This window comes from Nematolebias whitei, chromosome 2 (assembly GCF_014905685.2).
Source record: "Nematolebias whitei isolate Nwh7 chromosome 2, NemWhi1, whole genome shotgun sequence".
Lineage (NCBI taxonomy): Eukaryota > Metazoa > Chordata > Actinopteri > Cyprinodontiformes > Rivulidae > Nematolebias > Nematolebias whitei.
Window position 1 is genome coordinate 48,396,422 of NC_056499.1, and position 17,222 is coordinate 48,413,643.

At 40.3% G+C, this 17,222-nt stretch overlaps 2 protein-coding genes across 2 annotated transcripts in view; one reads left to right on the plus strand and one right to left on the minus strand.

Moving 5' to 3' along the window:
* c1qtnf4 (C1q and TNF related 4) overlaps positions 1-17,222 on the plus strand; it is a 101,797-nt gene that overhangs the window by 79,735 nt on the left and 4,840 nt on the right. The window contains exon 2 of the mRNA XM_037692130.1: positions 16,514-16,875. Within this exon, the coding sequence (XP_037548058.1) occupies positions 16,516-16,875 (360 nt within the window). The 5' untranslated portion in view covers positions 16,514-16,515. The remainder of the gene's footprint in view (positions 1-16,513; positions 16,876-17,222) is intronic.
* Positions 1-17,222, minus strand: part of ndufs3 (NADH:ubiquinone oxidoreductase core subunit S3) — a 114,888-nt gene that overhangs the window by 55,096 nt on the left and 42,570 nt on the right. The gene's annotated exons all lie outside the window — the stretch shown is intronic.

Genomic DNA, 17,222 nt, shown 5'->3' on the forward strand with positions numbered 1-17,222 from the left:
AGGACCTGTTTCTGAAAAAGAAACCCAGTTTAACTTTCAGTTTCTTTACCAAGTTTTCCACATAGAGCTTAAAAGAGAGATGTGAGTCGACCAATATACCCAAATATTTATAGGAATCAACAAACTCAATGGGGACACCATTTGAGGATAAAATCGGAGGAAGAACTACTGGGACCAACTTCCTATTTGGAAAAAAGCATCCCTTTGGTTTTGTCGGCATTTAGGACAAGTTTGAGGCAGAACAAATCTGTCTGGATGTAGTTGAATGCAGATTTCAAAAGCTGGAAAGCCTTAGCAACAGTTTTAGCTCGACAATAAACAACTGTGTCATCAGCATAGAAATGTATGGATGCATTAGGGATGTATTTACCTACATTATTTGTGTAGATTGTAAAGAGGGTGGGTCCTAAGACTGAGCCTTATGGTACACCATTGTTGACTGTTAAATAACTGGAGGAAGTACCATTATGTTGAACACATTGCTTCCGGTCTGAGAGATAGTTAGAGAACCAACCAATGGTGTGTTCTGAGAAACCAATTTCTGAGAGCTTATGACACAATATGTTATGATCCACAGTGTCAAAAGCTTTAGACAGGTCTAAGAAAAGTGCAGCACAATAATCCTTAGCATCCAGTGCTTCAACAACGTCATTAAGAACCTTCAGTGAAGCAGTGGTTGTGCTGTGTTGTTTCCTGAAACCAGATTGATGTGGAGGTAAGATGTTAAATGTGTCCAGGCAATTTTTGATTTGAGAGTTTATCAGTTTTTCTAGAACCTTGGCTAAAATGCAGATTTTAGAGATTGGCCGATAGTTGTTCAGTGAGGTGGGGTCACCTCCCTTCAGCAAAGGAAGAACAAAGGCTGTTTTCCAAGTGTCTGGGATGGAGTTTTGTCTTATGGAGAGATTGAAGATGTGGGTCACAGGGACTGTGATGATATGAGCAGCCAGCCTTAAGAAATAAGGTGGAAGTTCATCTGGACCTGCAGATTTTTTAGGATCAAGATCTTTTAACAGTTTATTAACCTCACTGACTGAGAATGGAGAAAAAGAGAAGCTGTGTTTAACTGAGGATTGACTTGTAGGAGGGATATGATTTGTAGAAGTTTGGTTATTAAGTGAAGTGGCTGATTTTTCATTAGTAACTGTGTCAAATGATGAACTAGAAGCAACAAAACGTTTGTTGAAACAGTTCAGGATCTCGTGCTTATTTGACACAGGAACAGAGTTAACGAGAAGTTGTGATGGGAGGTCAGATGATTGTGGGGTGACTGAGAGAGATTTGATGGTTTTCCAGAATCTGTTGGGGGTCATTTAGATTTTGGGAGATCTGAGATAAAAAAAATAGTTATGTTTTGCTGCTTTGACAGCAGTTGTGCATTTATTCCTCATCTGTCGAAAACTCAACCAATCAGTGTCTGAGTCAGATTTTCTCACTGTGGCCCAAAGATGGTCTCTCCTGTAAAGGAGGTCAGCTAGCTCTGGAGTAAACCAGGGGCTGTCTCGTCCCTTTACTCTGAACTGACGAAAAGGAGCATGTTTGTTCACAAAATAAATGAAACTATTATGAAAATAGTTCCAAGCGGAGTTCACGTCATCAGTTAACATAATACGATGCCAGTCAAAGTGAGACAGATCCCAGAGGAATGACTGTTCACAAAAATGTTTCAGATCCCTTTTTTGAATTAATCTGGGCTTAGAAGGTGGAAGTTTAATATCTCTCAAAGCCACTGTCACACAGTGATCACTCAAGATATTGGCAAATACACCTGTACCAGGGAATTTGTGAGGCATATTAGTTAGAAATAGGTCTTAGATGAAGGATTTTTCAGGACGGTTTTTGTTTAATCTAGTGGGAGAGTTGATCAATTGGGTAAGATTGAGAGACAGGCAACATTCCTTGAATTTATCACAGAGGGAGTCGACTTACCCTAGTCAATATTGAAGTTCCTGCCAAAAAGATCTCTTTGAATTTTAAATTACCAAGGAATTCCATCAGGGCGGACAGAGCCTCAGGTGTTGCTGAGGGGGGACGGTAACAACAGACTACAGATAAGATCTGGCCTCCATTCAAAGTGATGTTTACAGCTAAGGCATCAATTTGGTTTGGAATTGTTTAGAAGACACAGGACTAGCAACCAAAGAATCTCTGATGTAAACAGCGACCCCCCCCCCCCCCCTTTTTTTTTGACGATCACAGCGGTAGATGTTAAATCCATTGATTGCCAGGTCATTATTGAGTACAGATTTGATGAGTCAGGTTTCAGAGATGAAGATTACATCTGCCCCAGAAGACCTGACCAGAGACGAAGAGGCTGAAGTTGTCCCTGGTCCGGTTCTGCTCCGGTCCGGTGGCCCGGTCCGGCAGCGCTTCAAAGCACTGGAGCGTCTCCTCCAGGCGAAAACAGCGATTCCATGGAGGTGGACAGTCCTTTGTTAAAAGTAACGGGCTGCTCACTGAAGCTGAGACCGGCTCTGTTGAAGACAAAGTCCCCCACAGCCAACTCGGTTCGGTTCTGGTCCAGTTTGAGGGTCACAGGTACACATCCCCCACACCTATGAAGGCACCACGAGGGCCAGTCCAGCAGAAAACCAGTGAAATACCACCCGGCGATTTTTGTCGGAACCAGGTAGAACCACAAAGGTCCAGATGAGAAGTTCGTTGAGGTCCACAGAGAGAGAGTAAAAACACTGGACATTCGTGCGATGACTCCCCAGCTCGAGGGGTCACCTGGCCGGCAGGGTGCGCTCAGAGTGACCGGTGGGGTGGGAGCGGCCGGTCCTGGACCAAAATATATTTTTGGACGGTCCTGTGGAATGGATTTGTTCACGAAGAAAGAGAAACTGTGCCGCCTGAACTAAAGTTTTATAGTAAAAGTGAGGGGGTCCAAATGAACTTTTTTTTTTTATGTGGGGGGGACTCTTCCCCTTCACATATAATGGTTGCGATGCCTATGCAGTGCTGTATGAATGGGTAAATGAGGACACAGATTGTAGTGTAAAGCGCTTTGAGTATCTTGAAATAAGATAGAAAGGCGCTATATAAGTACAGTCCATTTACCATACCATTTAGCCAGAAAGTAAAGAGACCTAAACAGTGCTTTCTTACATGCACAAGAGCTTGAGTCACATGGCAAAAAGAAAATTCATGACAGCCACAACGTTTTTTTTTTCTGACCTATTTATTATGGTGAGCTGACAGTGAACAAGGCAGACTGGTGCAGTCTTGCAGAACAAACTTGTTTCCTGTCAGCTGAAGCTAAAAAAAACTAAAGAGTCAACTCTAGACACTGAAACAACACACTAAAACCTGGTTTTGTCCCAAAAATACAATCATCCTAGAAGATATTTTGGTGTTCTTTGCTGTTTCTGTTTGCTGATCATAGATATAGTATATAAAGCGTGTTCTCTTGAAGCTAAAAATACATTCAAACACACAATGTTCCTTACAAACTGCATAACATGAGATAATGCGACAATTCACAAATGTAAACCCATATTTTCACAGAAACACATATATTAATTTCCTCACACACTCACCAATAGCAACCCACACAGCTAGAACAACAGAAACGCACATTCCGCCCACACAACTAAGTTATATAGGCCACATGTGCATCCTTACACCAGTATCATTCCAAATCCCTTGTGTTTTATACCAGATCCCCTCTCACAGGAAAGTATGTCCTTCATGTTGCTTCTCATCATCAATCTCCTCTTCCTTTGTCTCGTGTTGTCTTTCCTGTACTCCTTTTCGTTCCTCTTCTCAATCATCAGTTATTGATCTGTCCACAGGGAGGAGACATCAACCTTTCCCTCCCTCTATTTTTAGACACAGGACAGATCTCAAGGAGAGCTGCAACCTGAGAGAAGATGGAGCAGAAGCTCTGTTTTCAGTTCATACTGTATATTGTTCATTTGATAGATCCCCGGACACAAAGTAGTGAGCAATAACTACTGGAACACATCAGGGAAATCACTTGGTGATTCCATGATGTGATCATTAACATAGAGTCTTCTTTATATTTTAGTACAAGCTGCTTTTGAAGTTTTTAAAAAATGTAAGAAGATTAAAACTAAACAGCGAATCAGTCTGGTTTTTAAATATTTTATTTATTTGATCAAAAATTATTTGGTGTGAAAACATACAAGTTTCAGATTTTTAGTCTATAAGTTTCTGTTGTTGTGCACATTATGTAATTTTTTTATTTTAATTAATTAATTTTTTGTCAGAGGGCTGGCCAAGCCTGGACTTTACTAAAGTCTTACAAGAGCAGCCCAAATTAGTTATTCTTATTCTTATTATTCTAATTATTATTATTATGATTAACATTAACATTATTACTATTAACATTATCATTGTTGTTATTGTTATTATTATTAATAATAATAACAACAACAACAACAACATTGGTATTATTATTATTATTATTGTTATTATTATTATTATTATTATTATTATTATTATTATTATTACTATAATAATAATAATATAATAATAATAATAATAATAATAATAATAATATAATAACATTATTAATATAATTATTATGTTGTTGTTATAATAATTATTATTGTTGTTGTTATTATAAATAATAAATATTATTATTAAGGCATTTTCTTTTTTTTTGTATGTTTTCCAAATGTATTATTTAACGTTTTTCCAATGAAGTACAAGCCCACATGACTGGAAAAAGTTTTATTTTTTAAGGCCTACATGGAATCACAGCTGCTTAATTGTTCTGGTGGTTTCTACTTTGATGGATTCAATATTTTTTACAGTTTTAAAGTCAGTACAGTACAACAGTTTCAGTAAATTACTTAACTAGCAATGGTTTGTAAATATTTATCTCATCTCATAGAAGACTGATTCTGTTTATGTAATTATTCTGTATTCATTCATCTTGATGCTCGTGCAGTAAACATTCTTTATGGATGTTCATTGTAAACTTTTATCAGACAACAAAGTGTTTATAATGTCAGGCTGTATGTCAGCACTTTTTGTATAATATTTTAGAGTTTTATTTTCAAACCAAAACTCAAAATTTGCAACTCATTTTGCACCTTGTAATCTTGAAACATGAAGTGTTCATTATGTTTTATAACAGATTGTTGCAGTATTGCTCACTTTTTAGCTTGCTCATATTTTCTAACCTGACTTCTGTAATAGACACTTTAAAAATATTTATGACGCATGCTGTCAAAGTGAGACAAAATGAACACAGGCTGCTGTGCAAAAAAAAGTGAAAACAGATTTTTGTTGTAGCTGAGATTTTCATAAATATGAGTCGATAAAAACACCATCTAAATTTACCAGTAACTAAAATAACCTTTATTCCATCTAATGTACCTTTAATCAAAATGTTCTAATATACCTTCAGAAATAATCATTTTAGTTCTAATCCTTTTGTTTTTAAATTTACCATTTTTCTCTGCCCTCTACGGGAATGTTATTTTTATTTTTTGTTTGTTTTGCTTTGTTTCTTTATTTAAGCTTAATGTGGCTCCTTTTAAATATATGACTGGAACTCCTAATAGCATCACCCCTGACCAATAAAAACAGAGTTTTTAAACTGACAGTCTCATAAACAGAACTAGCTTGTTGGTGATTAATTGTCAAATTTCAACAAACTATGTTTAATTTTGAAGCTTTTAAGATTGAGATTTGGGAAATAATAAAAATGCAATATTGATGAATTCCTCATTTTACCAGCACCGGTCACATTTGGTACAGGAATAAAAGTAAACTTTCTTTTTTAAATTGAAATAGAGAAACAGTTCAGGTCTGTGAGGCAATGACTAATTTAAAGAGCTCACATTTCATAATGTCAGATGGGAGATATGTATAGTTTTTATATCTTTCTGTGCTCCATACTTTAAATATGACATTAACAGCTCTGCTCTATGTGGCTAAAAACCTTAAGGTTAATGTACAAATAATCAATATTTTTGTGTTTAAAATATTTAATTCAGTTCAATTCAGTTTTCTTATATGGCTCCATGTCACAACAGAAGTCATCTCAGGGCACTGAACAGAAACATTCACATAAAAAATAAGTTAATAACATAATTATCTGAGGAGCAGACGGCTTTGAGTCTGACTTCTTCGCAGACTCTCATCCTGAGCAAGCATGAAGGTGACAGTGGAAAGGAAAAACTCCCTCATGAGTAAGAAACTTTTGGCAGAACCAGGCTCAGGACAAACGGCCATCTGCTTCGACCGGCTGGGATTGAGAGGAATAGATACACAATGGCAACCCCAGGGGTAGTTTCTATTGGAGGAAAGACAGAAAACACGTTAAGATATAAAAAAGTTAAATCTGGTCCTCTGGACATTCAAAAAAAAATGTAGAAAAGTTTTGTCTTTCATCCGATGTTAAGATATCCATGTTCAGATATAAATAATTACAAATATTAACAGGTAGAGTAGAGCAAGTAAAGACAGCAGCAGAGTGAAGACTGAGATGAAAATAATCATCCTGGAAGGAGAGGGGCTCAGAATGGTACAAAGTTTGTTTCAGTTCTGCAACAAAAATCCATTTTCAGCCTTTTCAGCAGACAGTCCTGAATGATTCAAAGTGAATTCAAGGCAGAAGTTTTTAATAGTCCTAAAATCCTCAAACAAACTTTTAGGTGGTGCAATTTTAAGAAATTGCATCCAAATAATTCCATTTCCTCCATGTGAAATGTGATGTTGACTATCTTTGTGTGAACGTTTGTCTCAACAGGATAACTTAAGTTAAGGTCATATTAGGTGTAAACTTACATCATTGCTCTAAAGTCAACACACAGTCATCAGTGATTCTGGTATATCACGAAGTGACGCAGAAAAAAGGCGTAGTTTCAACTTATAACCAAAAAAAACCTGAAACAAGCTCCAGTTTCATGTGGAGGTCGTGCTACGAGCTCCCCACAGCAGATCTGCTGAGCGTGTCTCCTTCATGCAGACTTAAATTAGTTTCACTATAGATCTAATTCACCTCACAGTAAAATAAAAATCTGTGTCACCTTGTCATTGATGTAATTGGGCTATTTTAATTCTTAGGCAAATGATCAAATCTGTACTACAACATTCTCATATGTTGATGACAACATGTTGTAGACCAGCTTCCACTCAGTGAATCCATCCACAAACGTTTCATCTATGGAACAAAATAGCGAGTGTCTGAAATTATGCATAGCAGTTTGTGGTATTTGGATGCGGTTCTGCCTCACTGTTTCCTCTTCTGTTTCTGCACTTCTCTCCCGTGGGTGCTCATTATGAAAGAGGATTGTTTGATCTATCCCTTTATTGCTGACTGAACCTGAAGCATCTCTCTCTCTCTCTCACACTTTCTCTGTGGAACAGTCTATCAGCAAGACTAGCTAAACTGCTGCCATTACACAGACAAACAAACAGTTTTTGAAGCTGCCATTATGCAAACAAGGCTAACTGCTGCATTCTCATTTGTGCATCGTTTCGTGGAGGTTATGGAAAATTGTACAAACCTGCAGCGAGCTGGCTCCGCAGCATTTGTTCCTCTCACAGTATGGATTTCTTCCCTGCTGCAGTGAGAAGAGGAATCAGACCAGGACCATCAGTTGTAGCTCAATGGCTTGAGCACAATTAGCTACTTTAATTAGTTTCCATTTAAAGAGCTTTCTGTGGTTTAAATATACAAGAGGAATGTTTAGCAAATAACTTAAGGCTTCAGCAGTGATGTATTACAACTAGAAAAAGTGCATGCAGGGCACTAAAAACCAGGCAAATGTTTTATTAGACATTAAATCACATGAGCTGATGTCCCCAGATGCCAGATTAACAGAAATTAATGTGACATTATTAACAACAATTAATTTATTGAGTGATACAATAACTCATGGATAATTAGGGTGACATGTTTTATTGCTGCTCCTAAAATCCTTTTCAGACACCGTGCTCAGTAAATGTATCAGTTTATAAAGGTGACAGATTTTAGGCATTATATTAACAATGAACAAAATGTGATAATTAAGTACAATCAATGGGAGTATCAGTCATTAGTTTGGTCTTTAGAAGCATACAAAATTGTTGTGAAAGTTGTTTAGAGTTCAACTATGGTTGTCAAATATGGTATATGAGTATTGGATGTGAGCATGGAGATATAACTCGCTAAAGGGATTGTGCATCTTCTCTGGCCTGGGAACACCTGGACCTGTTTCCTTATGTATAAATGGTAGTAGATGGTGATTTTTTTGTCAGGAAGATGTTCAATTTGTTTACATGGAGGAACAAAAATTACATTTTGTACTGCAGACAACCACTAGGGGTGCTTAGCTATGTTGGCCTCAAGTTTTGGCTTTTGGAGCTTCATGTATCAGAGTAAATGGACTGTACTTATATAGCGCCTTTCTATCTTATTTCAAGATACTCAAAGCGCTTTACACTACAATCTGTGCCTCATTTACCCATTCATACAGCACTCTACTAGATCTCTACAAAGCTAATTGAACAAATCAATTTAATGAGACTAATCGGTGCTTTATCACATTCATACACCAATGGGACACACATCAGAGACTATGAGGGGTTCGGTGTCTTGCCCAGGGACACTTCGACATGTGACTGCTGGTGGATTCGGACCCCCAACTCTCGCATTGGAGGACGACTGCTCTAACCACTCAGCCACAGCCGCCCCAGTGCATTGTTTTCATACTGAAAGTTGGAATAGGAGCAAAGTGAGGAAAGTGCATGTGACCATAAATATGCAGATTTATCAAACTGTGCACACGCACATTTTTGCTCACCTTTGCATCATGCATCTGAATGCACGTTGAACTGAGCACACATGAGACTCCTCCTTTGTAAAATAGATGCAAATGTGTTTTGCATGATGAATTCTCTGTAAAAAATTGTGTTGATGCAGCAAAATGAAACATTTAACGGAATGTGAGTTAGAGATGTTCCTAAATAAGTAACTGGGCATAAAAACATGTTTGCCACACATGCGCGAAGAGAAGTGTGTGTGTTGTCCTTTGTTGTCATTGTCAAGTGAACCTGAGGGTGTAAATCAGCCGGCAGAGCACTTTTGAGGCCGAGGCATTTCCAACTTTACTCATGTGTTTAATAACATAATTATAGCAAACACAGAGACCCTCAGGAGCTTCATAGAACTTAAGACGATTATACATTAAATCGCTGAAGTGAAGAAATGCACACTGACTGAATGAAAATGCTTCTTGTTATCATAAACATCTTCATTCTGTGATGGAGCTTTTATAGTAAAGTGTGTGTGGTCGATAGTTTTGATAACATCAGAAAAACCAGCTGTTGATACAAACTGTGCTTTAATGTTGACCTGTTCAGCTGCATTGTAGGGAGTTGTTATACGGATAATTTTACCCCACACAGCTGGCATGGCTCGGCTCAGAGTTGACTGGCACAGTCTTGATCGGTCTGCCAGCTCCCTCTGTTGCTAAGAACCCCAGTGTGGTTAACAGCTGCATGTGCACGGGCAGCGCACGGCTCCTTACTGTGTTACACTCCAAGGCTGCAGCTCCAAATGGATTGCCCTTGGAAGTTGAAAACAGTTGATGAGCCAGTTGTCATCATGGTCCAGAAAACCCTCTCTGTCTCTGAATGCACGCTCTCTGTGTATTGCACCATTTTCTATGTCCTCTAATGATTCTAAAGCTGTGCATGTTTTTATATCCACTCATCTAATTTCATACATGTGAATGTATTAATTGTTCATCGTGTGTCTGGTGTGTACAAAACTAGTTTTCACATCATCAAAAGTTTCCCAGAATCACCTCTAAGTGTCACCAATGGACCAATAACCATAGAAATGTGCTACGCCAGCCATGATGCTGGCGTGGAGCCGCACACATTTACACGCTCATTTGCTTCTTGAAACATATGAAATTTTGCATGGAAAAGGGCGTACTCCATGTTTTTGTGCGTATATACCCTTTGCAGGGAGGAGGTCCTACCCTCATCTATGGTCACGAGCTTTGGGTTGTGACCGAAAGAATGAGATCTCGGATACAAGAGGCCAAAATGAGTTTTTTCCACAGGGTGTCTGAGTTCTCCTTTAGAGTTCTGGGTCTGTCCCAAGGTCTCTTCTCAGTGGGACATGTCCAAACCCCTAAAGGGAGGTGTCCATTAGACATCCTTGTCAGATGCCCAAACCACCTCAACTGACTCCTTTTGAGGCAAAGGAATGGTGGAGCGTCTCCCTATCTCTAAAGCTGAGCATGACCACCCTACAAAGGAAGCTGATTTCTGCCAATTGTATTTGGGATGGGCAGCATGGTGGCACAACTGGTAGAGCTGCTGCCTCTCAGCGAGCAGGTCCCTGGTTCAAACCCCGGTCCAGGGGCCTTTCTGGGTGGAGTTTGCATGTTCTCTCCGTGCATGCGTGGGTTTTCTCCAGGTGCTCCGGTTTCCTCCCACAGACCAAAAACATGCATGTTATGCTGATTGGTAATTCTAAATTGTCTCTAGGTGAGAGAGAGAGTGAATGGTTGTTGGTCTCATTTGTCTCTATGTGTCCCTGTGATGGACTGGAGACCTGTCCAGGGTGTACCCCACTTCTCGCACAGTGATTGCTGGACATGGGCACCGGCAACCCCCCGTGACCCAAAATGGAAGAAGCGGGTAAAAGGTAATGGATGGATGGATGTATTTGGGATCTCGTTCCTTCAGTCCTGATCCAAATGTCATGACCACAGGTGGGGGCTGGAACGTAGAGAGACCAGTCAGACTATCCAGTCAGAGGCATTCTCCAGACAGGATGAAAGCCTCCCTTCCAACACCCTGAAGTAAACTTTTCAGGGGAGAGCAAGAAGTGTGATCCCAAAAAACTTGGTAAACAGTCTTCAGTACCCCTTTTTAAAAATTGGAGCCACCATACCTGGTCTTCCACTCTGCAGGTGCTGTTCCAGTCCTCTACGTGACATCGAAGAGATGTGTCAACCATGACAGTCCTGCAATATCAAGAGACTTCAGCCTCTCAGGGTGATGCTCTGACTGCACTGTACTTTTCAGTTGCTTCAGGAGTCCTCCTAGACAGCCATACCCCAAAGGCCTCCTTTTTCAGCTTGACAGTCTCCATCACTGCTGGTGTCCACCAGCAGATCCTTTGGTTGCCACTGTGACAGGCACCAATGACCTCCAAGCCACAGGTCCTGGAAGCTGCATCTGCAATAAAGGCCCTTAGAATTGCACAATTGAATTCCATGTCCCCCACCTCCCCCAGGACATATGAAACTCTCCCAGAGGTGTGAGTTGATTGTACAAACAGGAGGCTACACTGGATGTTTCCAGTTCATTCTCTCTCTGTGTTTTGGTTTAACAGGTCTGTTTGGCGGCCTACTCCACCACCAGACCTTACTCACCACCAGGTGGTGATCAGTTGACAGCTCTGCCCCTCTCTTCACCTGAGTGTCACAGATCACCACAGGTCTGATGACAATTTCAAATTTGATCCTTGACCTTTGGCCAAATGTAGCCTAGTCCCAAGTAAACTGTAACCCTCTCCTTCAAAAAAGAAAACTCCAACAAAGAGGTTTTCTTCTGGGGGGTTGTGAGTATTTCCACACTCGCCAAAGGCCTTTCTCCCTGGACAACTCCAGAGTAGGAAAAGGTCTAGTCTTTTGGAATTAGGTTCTAGAGCCCACGTAGTTGAGGTAAACCTACCTATATCTAGTTGGTATCACAGCCTCACACACAATCTCGGGCTCCTTACTAACCACAGGTGGCATTCCATGTTCCTAGAACTAGTTTATGACACCAGAAATTGGCATGGCCAGGAACCCTCCCTTGCCTGCTGCATGACTTGCATGATACTCCTTCCTGACGGTCCTCCTCCTAGATTGTGGGGCCCATGTGGAGGTGGCATGCAAATATAAAAATATTTCAGGTAATTGTTTTTAGATGTTGATTTTTGTTTAACCTTGCTGCTTGTGGTGAAACATGCATTTTGTTGCTAAGGTGCTCAGGTCCAAAACCCAAAAAATTCAGTCTTGTCTGAGGTTAACCCTTGTATTGACTTTTGAGGAAAAATCAGCCATTTACCTTTGTCCATCTTTTAGTTTATTAGATTTTATGTGAAGAATAAAAATGTTGGTACCACTGTACAATAAGGATCCCCTTATAGATGGCTAATAAATAGTTTATAGATACATTATTAATTCCTCTATAAACAATTCATAAATCATTGATACTTGTTTATTATGCATTAATTAAGGGTGACAGAGACAGAACTGACCAGTTTCTTGCCATATAGTGAGCCAAATGTGTTCACCTATATATTTCCTCTCAAGACTTGTTATGTTAAATATTTCAGACTAAGTTACTACCTTGTGGGCACAATAAGCATTCGTAAACCTATTTCTTTTAGGATGTACAGTAATATTAGTTGTAGATACTTATAATGCAGTGGTAAAGTACAACATTATATGCTAAATAAATAGGTTTACAAATGCTTAGTGTTTACAAGGTCGAACAACGCTTAAAAGGTTGCTTCCTCAGAGTCGATGGGGGAGAGAGCAGACTCCAGAAATCATCTTGTCACAATGAAACTGGATTTTTCAATTCAATTCAACCTTTATTTAAACAGATAAGTCACATTGAGTCTCAAAGACTCATTTACAAGTGAGACCTGTTTGGACATACAATAAAAAGTGGTGAAAAATGACAGGGTTTGGAGACAAAAAAAAAATCCTAACATGCTTTTAATCTTTGTTTGAAGGTCAACAGTGTGATCATGAAAAAGAAATCTTACGCATAAGCACATAATGACAGTCCACAAGGAAGGGGGGGGGGGGGGGGGGGGCGCAAGGATAGTGAGCATATCCAGAGACAACACACAGAGGCACTGCAGAGTTCAGATAAGATCGCTCAGTTCAAATAGTTCCCTCTGGAGAGATCCGTACACTCTCAGGGGGGTGTCGAGGACGACCAAGGATGAATCCAGAGAATCCTGAAATGATGACAGAATGTTTGAATAAGCAGCTGAATAGCTGGGCTCCTCTGAAAAGTCCATGGAATTCCTTGGTAGGAGGGAAGGGAGGAGCAGAGCTTCATATTTATAAAACTTACAGGCGGGTTGAGATAAGGTGGCCTGTCAAGGCCAGTCAGGGAGCTGAATTCAGATAAACACGATTGTTTTGGGGACAAGCAGAACTTTAATGACATCTACCTTGAGTCTGTGTCGGTCCACTTGGTTCCGAAATGTCCAAATTAAATGTCTACACCAATGGACCGTGCCTGAGAATTATCTCTGAGATCCGATCCATTCTGCCAAAAGCATTTGAGTCTGGGTGCTCGAGGCACGAACCAAGCCATCATAAGGCAAGCAGCCTAATCAGGTCCAAATTTGCTGCCAACGACTTCCTTGAATGTTGATAGCCCAGGAACCAGCTGAATCCAAAAAGCAGGAACCAGTTATCATAAATCCAATTATAGATGCATCCTTAAAATCCATCCATGACAGCAGAGATAGACACGTCACCAAGTCTTCCAAGTCTATGAGATATCCAGCTGCATGCGTGCCAACAGGGCAAATCAGCTCGCCTAAAGCTTGTCTTTGAAGAAATGTTATCAATTGGGTTGAGGAACCAACTGATCAAATCCAAATCCATAAATTATGATTTGGAAGATTTGTAGAAGAGAGGCTCTAAGCAGTTTCACAGACAGACAGAGCCAAGTGGAGAGGGAGAGGAGGAGAAGACGTCCGCCCTTGACAAGAGCAAGTGTTGAATGCGAATGGACCACTATGTGAGTGTGCTGCTTGTGGGACTGAGTTTGTTGTGGCTCCATTTGCGATAGATCATCTCTGGACCCAAACTTGGTGTTCAGAGCGCAGCTTGGGAACCAGTGCTCGTGGGGACGGTTTTGTACTGTTTTTTTCATGGTTGTTTTGTTTTATGTGACTGTTTGGCCATTTTGACCCCCGACAGTTTCTGTCTGTTTGACCTGTTCAGTTCTCACTTCAAAATCAGCACTAATCCATGAATATTTCTCTCAACAATAATCTGAAAGAAAAAAAAAAAAAACAACAGCAGAAAAAACATGAAAAGGTTTTAACAAAATGTGCTGTGATTTAAATACAGATTTGTTGATCTGTAATGAGAACATCTGAGCAGTGACGCATGAAATGACATAATGGATTTTATTCTGTGGAAATGGCTAAAACCTTCTTATAAATGTTACAATCAATGAACAACAAAATGATTTAGCAGGCGTAAGGCAGCAGGAAGGTCTGAAGCATGAGATTCATTAAGTGTACCCTGCAGGTACATTAGGAGAAGAAACATGGAAAAACAAACAGGTCTCCCAAATTTTCTTGTTACTAACTGGTTTCTTGTTGTGGTAAACGTCAACTCCACAATTTAAGATGAATCAATAAGTGAGTGTTGGGTGTGTGTGTGTGTGTGTATGGGGGGGCACAGATATATTATCTGTTTTAAACCACCATCAACAAAAGCTTTTGCAGCAAAATACAATTAAAAAATGTATTCTGATGTGGAAAAACCCAGAACCCAAACACAACACTGGTGGAACGACTGGTGGGTTCAGGATTTAAACTTTTTTTATTTTACTTTATTTTTTATTTAATTTTGAACAGTTAAAATTTCAACAAAACAATTAAAAACATGAATATTTCCACAAAAATATTCTGGAAATAAAACAAAAATGTTTGAAAAGGGAGTAGGAAGAGGCCAAGGCTCATCCAGTCCTGTCTCTGAGTTTACAGACAAATTCTGAACAAACTATTGCTTCAATATATGCATAAATACATAAACACCCATACATGCATATATAACTACACGCAGACACGCATGCATAACTACATACACCTACACATACATCAATACACCTGCAGATACAGATTTACTCTCACATCACCTGCAGATCAAATATTAATATGCAAACACACAGATTAACAAATTAACAGCTGGAATAACGTAATTTTGTCTCATTCGTTTTTATACACGTTCATTTTGTAATCCTTTTATTTTCACGTGAAGTGTGCAATAGTTTTATTTTGCTTAATCTCTTGGTCTAAGTCATTCCACATCACTCCACGAGCTGATGTGCACGTGCTTTAAAGAGCGCTGCGAACACAGGGTTGCTCTACAGTTTCCTCTCAGTGCGTACCTTCCCTCTTTGTTCTTAAATAGGTTTGGAATATTCTTTGGAAGCATATTATTTCTAGCTTTGAACATCAGCTGTGCAGTTTGAAATTGTACCAGATCCATAAAATGAATAAGTTGTGATTAAAAAAATTTGACTGGTGTGAAAAGATACCAAACTTATTGCTCTATTTTGCATTATGTGTGGTTTTTTTGAATGAAGATCAAGATGAATGATGAAGATCAGTTCCTCCAAATCCGAGGCCATGGTCTTGAGCCGGAAAAGGGTAGAGTGCCCTCTCTGGGTCAGGGAGGAGGTCCTACCCCAAGTGGAGGAGTTCAAGTATCTTGGGGTCTTGTTCACGAATGAGGGAAAAATGGAGCGTGAGATCGATAGGCGGATAGGTGCAGCGTCTGCAGTGAAGCGGGCGCTGTACAGGTCTGTCGTGGTGAAGAGAGAGCTGAGTCAAAAGGCGAAGCTCTCAATTTACCGATCGATCTACGTTCCCACCCTCATCTATGGTCACGAGCTTTGGGTTGTGACCGAAAGAATGAGATCTCGGATACAAGCGGCCGAAATGAGTTTTCTCCGCAGGGTGTCTGGGCTCTCCCTTAGAGACAGGGTGAGAAGCTCGATCATCGGGAGGGACTCGGAGTAGAGCCGCTGCTTCTCCACATCGAGAGGAGCCAGTTGAGGTGGCTTGGGCATCTGTTTAGGATGCCTCCTGGACGCCTCCCTGGTGAGGTGTTCCGGACACGTCCCACCGGAAGGAGGCCCAGGGGAAGACCCAGGACACGCTGGAGGGACTACGTTTCTCGGCTGGCCTGGGAACGCCTCGGGATTCCCCCGGAAGAGCTGGCCCAAGTGGCTGGGGAGAGGGAAGTCTGGGCCTCCCTACTTAGGCTGCTACCCCCGCGACCCGACCCCGGATAAGCGGAAGAAAATGGATGGATGGATGGATGGTGTGGTTTTTTTTGTAGAGAACTTTTTATGTGCTGTGTTACCCCAAACTTCAACACAATAGTGAAAATATGGCATTAACAGGGTGTAATAGAGTGTGAAAATATTTAATGTTTATGATATGTCTTGTTTTTCCCAGTATCCCTATGGTTTTAGCCATTTTATTACACGCATGTTTAATACGGGGTTTCCAACAAAACTTGTGGTCCAAAATTACATCAAGAAATGTATTTTCAAACACTCTCAAGTAATACATTATTAATCTCCAGTTTAACTCCAGTATTGATTTTTAAATTTCCAAACTTAACCTGTAACATGAATTTTGTAATTATGTTGAAAATGATAAATATTTAATACATTAAATAATTAATGAACAAACGGTGAGTGTCAGGGGAACAATCTGTACAAAGGTGAACATGTAACGCTTCATCTCCGTCTCTTCTTTTTGCTGCAGATATGATGTTTCTCCCAGCGAGCGTGCTGATTGGCCTGCTGTGCCTGTGCACCGCAGGAAGTGTAAATGGACTGGCCCGTCTGATGGACAATGCAGAGCTGCGCTCAGCGTTCTCAGCTGCACGCACCAGCAGCATGGAAGGTGGACCGAAGATGACGGTGACCTTTGACACGGTCTACGTCAACATCGGTGGGGATTTCGATGCCAAGGCCGGTCTGTTCCGTTGTCGAATCCCCGGGGCCTACTACTTTTCCTTCACGGTGGGGAAGTTCCCCCACAAGGACCTGTCTGTGATGCTGATGAAGAACAGGAACGAGGTGCAGGCCATCGTGTACGAGGAGAATGCTGGAGAGGAAAGGAAGGTAGATTTAAGAACACCTCAGATCATCAGACTGACTGACAGAAACAAACTGGGTCAGGAAACTGAAACACGTTCAAAGAGGAATGAGTTCTTTTTGACTTGACAAAAAAACAACTGGTCTCCAGTGGTTCTCAGACTTTACATGCTGTGTTCCTCATTCAGAAAAAAAAATCCCTCAGCTCAGGAAGACTAAAACTAAATTAATTAAATTTAATTCTAAAACAAATATACAGATACAGTAGTCCCTCATTTGTCATGGAGGATCTGTACCCTGAAGCCCCACGATAAGTGAAAAACTGTGACTTAGGAATAGTAGTACAAGTAGTAAGTAGTAGTTTATTTTTTATA